Source organism: Macrotis lagotis, chromosome 3, assembly GCF_037893015.1.
Source record: "Macrotis lagotis isolate mMagLag1 chromosome 3, bilby.v1.9.chrom.fasta, whole genome shotgun sequence".
In the NCBI taxonomy this organism is placed as follows: Eukaryota; Metazoa; Chordata; class Mammalia; order Peramelemorphia; family Peramelidae; genus Macrotis; species Macrotis lagotis.
Window position 1 is genome coordinate 272903346 of NC_133660.1, and position 5889 is coordinate 272909234.

At 35.9% G+C, this 5889-nt stretch overlaps 1 protein-coding gene across 1 annotated transcript; it reads left to right on the plus strand.

The window, feature by feature from the left end:
- The first annotated feature begins 3592 nt into the window (after positions 1–3592).
- LOC141516568 (olfactory receptor 4B13-like) lies at positions 3593–4519 on the plus strand. The gene has a single exon (XM_074227593.1). The coding sequence runs from the start codon at positions 3593–3595 to the stop codon at positions 4517–4519; it is 927 nt and encodes a 308-aa protein (XP_074083694.1).
- The last annotated feature ends 1370 nt before the right edge of the window (positions 4520–5889 follow it).

Sequence of the window (5889 nt, forward strand, 5' to 3'; positions counted from 1 at the left end):
ATATATACATATGTATACATATATGCATATACACACTATATATATTATATACATCTATCTATCTATAATGTTATTTTAAAGCCTTGGATTTTCTCCACCTTTTCAATCGATGATAACAGGAGGGAAGGCATGATCTGAGCTTCAGTCTTTGCCTCCCGCAGCCTGTGTATAAGCTCTACATCCCTTCTGATCATGTGAAGGTCTCTGAGTATATTCTTTTAGGGATTGAGTGCTCCTGTGGTTCTACGGAGTTTCAGAAACAACTTTGCAGGATTGCTGAGAATTGGATATAAAGTCACATTATACTGATTATGTATTCTAAGGTTGACCAATGTTGATTTATATCTGTGCCAGAGTGACAATGGGGGCAATTCATTTGTCACACAGTCCATTCTCATTCCTGATCCTTTGGGATCACAAATGTGTGTCTCAGACATGCTTTGAAAAGTCTTTTGATTTTATTCTTTCATGAATGCTTGTGATCTCTTCCCAGAGACGTGAAATTTAAATTCCAGAAAAGACTATAAACCTAGAAGTAGCCTTCTCAGACCACTGGTTCACTTTGAATGTTCTTGGTCTGGTTTTGGTGGGAAGGTATATTGCAGAAGCTGAGAAGAATCTATTTTCAGAAATATCTATACATCTATATCCATATTACAGTTTAAATCAGAACATTTGTGTACCTGCTCAACCTTAGAATACATTTAAGTGGGTATTTGTGTTTTTATAATCTTTGTAGGTAAAAACATCTTTTTTTTTGTTTGGTTTTGAAAGTCATTTATAAAACCATTTGTTTCTAAGATGTAGTGTTATAATGTGGAAGGAATCTCTTCTGCCCCCTTCTTCATCTTGTCATTTGTTGTGATTCTTGTCTTTTCCAATCCCTCCCCTCCCCTCTCCCTTTGTCATAGAGCATCCACTAGAGCCTTCAGGCTTCTCTCTCTAGTTCTTGAAAAAAGTCTTGATTATACCAAAGGACCTTCTCGAAGGTTGATCCTCATTCCTTGAAAAAGTTTTGCTACCACTGACAGCTCTTAACTCCTTTTGATTCCATCCAGTTTTTTGTCACTTCATATTTTTGCAAGGCAATGGGGTTATGTGGCTGGCCCAGGGCCACACAGCTAGGTAATTATTAAGTGTCTGAGGTTGGATTTGAACTCAGGTCCTCCTGACTTCAGGGCCGGTGCTCTATCCACTGTGCAACCTAGTCTCCCCCATTTAATATTTTAAATGCTTTCCTATTCTAATTTTTTTTGTCAAACTCATCTCTTCCCTTCAATTTTTGTGCTTAGATTAAAGAATAAGATGCTATTTGAAATAATTAAGGAAAGTCAAAAATATGTAAATAATGATGAGCAGCAATTTCTATTAATGCATTAGTTCTATATATTATTGATGACATATGGACTTGAATCAATCACCATATTTTACATATATTTATAGCCTGGCTTAGTGCAAATTTGCATAATGAGAGCACTTTTGGGGATTCATTTAGAATCCATATTATATTTATTGATACCTATCTGTGTTCAAAACATAGTCATTGTCTTGCTTGTTTATATTTCCCTTTTTTGAAAACCTTTTCTGGGGAACTAGTATGAATTTGTAGCTTCTATGGGGCTATAATGACATCCTGCTTTTCAACATGTTTGAATTAACACAGAACTAACAACTGAATTAATCTTTAAATCAGAATCAAACCAGCATTTAACTTGATTAGTGATCTACAGTCATCCTGATCCATAGCTGGCTAATGAACTTGGATGGATCTGGAGGAGAAAGTGACGTTGCGCTGCCTCACTGCAATCCAACTCACTTGTCATGACATCACTTTCTTGATATCATGCTCTTCTACCAGAACAAAGGATTGAAGTCCTCCGTGTTGTGTTGCTTCCAAAAAAGTTAGTACCAATGTAGAGGTCTGCTAACAGCTGGAATAATGTAGCTGATTTTCTTTTTAATCACAGCCAGACCAGCTTCAATTTATTGATTTGCTTTACCTCTAGCATTTTCATGGGTGTAAAGGGAGAATTTCTAGGTTTTTTGTTGCAATGGATGATCAGTTTTGCTTCTAGTTCAAGAATGACTCTGGGATCACTTGCTAATTGGAGATAAAGTTTTTGACTCTTGTGCAGGTGGAGGCTGGGGTCAGCTTAAGTCTCTCTGAGTATCTCATAATTACATTTTCAGTGTGAGCATTTTTACCTCAGAAATTGACAGACAGTAGAAAACATTGAAAAATTTGATTTATTATTTTGTTGAATGTTTAGTCTTAAGTGATAGTGAAAGTGTTAATATTATAAATTAAACTGAAAAATGAGAGCCTTTTCGACATTTACTAACACACTTCTACTTCATGTTGTGTTCCTTCTTTCTTTCGATTTGAATATTTTTTTTTCAAATTCTTAATGGAATCAACTTGTAAATCTATGTGGTTCTATTCCATTAATAAGAAAAATGCACATGCGAGATAGTAAAAGATGGTGGTGGGATGTGTGTGTGTGTGTGTGTGTGTGTGTGTGTGTGTGTGAGAGAGAGAGAGAGAGAGAGAGAGAGAGCGAGAGAAAGAGAGCGAGAGAGAGAGAGAGAGAGAGAGAGAGAGAGAGAGAGAGAGGCAATTTACAAAAAAGATTAAGTAATATATAAGAAAATAAAGACTCTAACAATCAAGTTGAATTTATACTAGGATTTCCAGTTCAGTTTAGTATTAGAAAATTATTAGAAACTAACATTCTCCATATAGGCTTCTGCCTTCTGATCATATTTCATATTTTGGTTGGTTTTGCAAATTTAAGTTATGGTTAATAACATTTGTACTTCAAATGTTGCTTTTCTCTCTGTCTTTCTGTCTCTCTATGTCTGTTTGACTTTTTTTTATTCTTTTTAATTCTTTCTGTGGTCTAAAGTGTGGTCAATTTTTGTAAATGTTCCCTTTGTTTTTGAATAGAAACGAACTTCCCTGACTTTCTGTATTGTGCCCAGGAAAGAACACTCTAGAGTCAGAGAAGTTTATTACTTAGATCTTACTATTTCTGTTTCATTAAGTGAGTCATTTACTGTAGTCTCCTTGGGTTTCCATTTGCTCAACAATCAAAGGAGAGAGTTGGATTACATAATCTCTGTGGTTCCTTCCAGCACTAGATTTATAATGATCCAGTCATTCTTCTGTGGTGCAGTGGATAGAACACTAAGTGTGGAGTTAGGAAGAACTGAATTCAAATTATGTGAAAAAGCACATAATAATCACTAGTAAGTACTGATTCATCCATCCATCTGTCCGTCTGTCTGTCTGTCCATCTGTCCATCCATCCATCTGCCTGTCCTTTCATCCATTCATCCTTTTATCTATGCATCCATCCATCCATGCAACCATCCATCCATCCATCCATCCATCCATGCAACCATCCATCCATCCATCCATCCATCCATCCATCCATCCATCCATCCATCCATCCATCCTGTCATCCTTCCACACTTCTAATTGTTGTTTTTCTTGCAGGAAACTATCTTAATCGTTGCAACAATCCTATTTTATTTTGTCTTATTTCAGGTCTATTGAGTTTCTTTAGTTTATATGAAATGATTGAATTCCATGGCTATTAAAAACAACGTAACCCAGTTAATATTCACTGGGCTTTTCCAGGATCCAGAAGCACAGACAGTTTCTTTTGTGATATTTCTTCCTGTGTATGTGGCCACAATGTTGGGCAATGGCCTCATCATCTTCATTGTGAACACAAGCAAGAACCTGAATTCCCCCATGTACTTCTTCCTTAGTCATTTATCCTTTGTAGAGATCTGTTATTCTTCTACCATTGTTCCTAAATTCATTTCTGGCTTATTAGTTGAGAATAAAACAATCTCTTTGGATGGTTGCATGACGCAGGTGTTTTTCTTCCATTTCCTGGGAGTAGCTGAAATCCTCTTGCTCACAGTGATGGCCTATGACCGGTATGTGGCCATCTGCAAACCATTGCACTACATGACCATCATGAGCCGTCCTGTTTGCCATGTGCTGGTATTTGTCTCCTGGATAGGAGGCATGTTTCACAGTATGATTCAGATTGTTATCACTGTCCAATTGCCCTTCTGTGGTCCCAATGTGATTGATCATTATTTCTGTGACCTCCATCCCTTGTTCAAGCTTGCTTGCACTGATACTTTTGTGGAGGGCATTATTGTGTTCGCCAATAGTTTAATTGCTGTAATTTCCTTTCTCTTCTTGATTTCTTCTTATTTTGTTATCTTGGTTCACTTGAGAAACCAAACAGCAGAGGGGAGACGCAAGGCTCTCTCCACTTGTGCCTCCCACATCACCGTTGTCCTCCTCTTCTTTGGTCCAGCTACCTTTCTCTACCTGCGTCCCTCTTCTACCTTCACTGAAGACAAACTTGTGTCAGTGTTCTATACGATGGTTACTCCAATGTTGAACCCCATTATTTATACTTTGAGAAATGCAGAAGTGAAGAACGCTGTGAAGAGGTTGTGGACCATGAAAGTGAAGTTAGGAGGGGAATGAAAATGTGTATATTATAATAAATTGTGATTGACAATGGTGGTTCTCTTTCTTTTGTTTCTGGAATGACTGAAGAGGAAACAGAAACCAACTTCTTCAAGGAATTTGACTTTGTCTTTAAAAGAAGCATGCATAAAATTGGATATTCTAGCAGAGTTTGGATTTAGAACCAAAACCTCTCCTTTTGAATCCAAAACCAGGACTGCTTGTCTGAGTCATGGTCATCCATATCACATCTCTTGCTGTCAATTTTATCACTTATAAAATAAGGACATTGGGGAAAATGGTCATCCCTTGTAAATCTAGGATTGCTTTCTCAATCATTCAGAAACATATGTTTCTGTTCCAGTCACCATCCTGAAATGGGGCAGAAAGTTCAAAATTTCTTGGTTCATATATGTTTATTGGGAAGCTAGAAGTTATAAAAATGAATCCATGCATTTAAGGGGTCATTAAGATCAGAGAAATGAGAGTCCCTTCCTCCCTTCCAAGTACTATAGTAAGAGACTCCTCTCATTTATATCTGTATAAATTTCACATAGAAGAAAGTCAATTTTTTTCCCATTTTTGTCTGGTCTTATTTGTAGAGGAAATAAAGAAATTCCAAGATGATGTAGTTCAAGAGACATCAGCCTTTACGTCTTCCCTAGAAGATGTACTCTCATCTTTGCTCATCTTTTCTTTTTATTTGAACTTCTTTTATCAGTCTTTTAAAAATTCTCTTTTTCTTTATGAATTTGATTATTAACAACCATATTTCAATCTTAAAAGAAAAAGAAAGACAATGAAATAAGAAAATGTATTTCCTTTATATTGCTTTTCTTTAGCCTAACTTTCACAAAGAAATTTAACTCCTACAATATATATATTTAATTTAGCAAGATTGTAACAAAATTTCTTCATTTTTGTTCTTTTTGGAATTCTTTGTGCCTTCTTTTATGCATTTTGAAAATATTTTATTGATAGTCTTTGTTTCTTCATTACTTATAAAACCTAGCCACCAAATTAAAATCATTATGTTCTTGTATGTTCGTTTGACTACCTATTTTTGTAGTGCATGAGTTTTTATTTTTGTAAGTTATTTTCCCTTCCTCAAGTTGAAGGGGCTGTCATCCTGGGGCAAGTGAATGCATGGTCAAAAGGAGAAAGGAACACATTAAAGGAATTTTAGAGAACTGAAAATTTCAATGACTAGCGTAGTCAAGTTTTAGACTCTGCTTGAACCATGAAATCTTTCATGAAAATGTTCGTAACTCTTTAAAACTGTTCAATGGTACTTTGAACAATGATTAATTTATTAGGTAGCCACATATATTATCTTTTTTTTAGGGTTTTTTTTGCAAGGCAATGGGGTTAAGTGGCTTGCCCAAGCA

What these genes read in the sequence shown, in the direction of transcription:
- LOC141516568 (XM_074227593.1), top strand. Translation starts at nt 3,593, where the DNA reads ATGGCTATTAAAAACAACGTAACCCAGTTAATATTCACTGGGCTTTTC.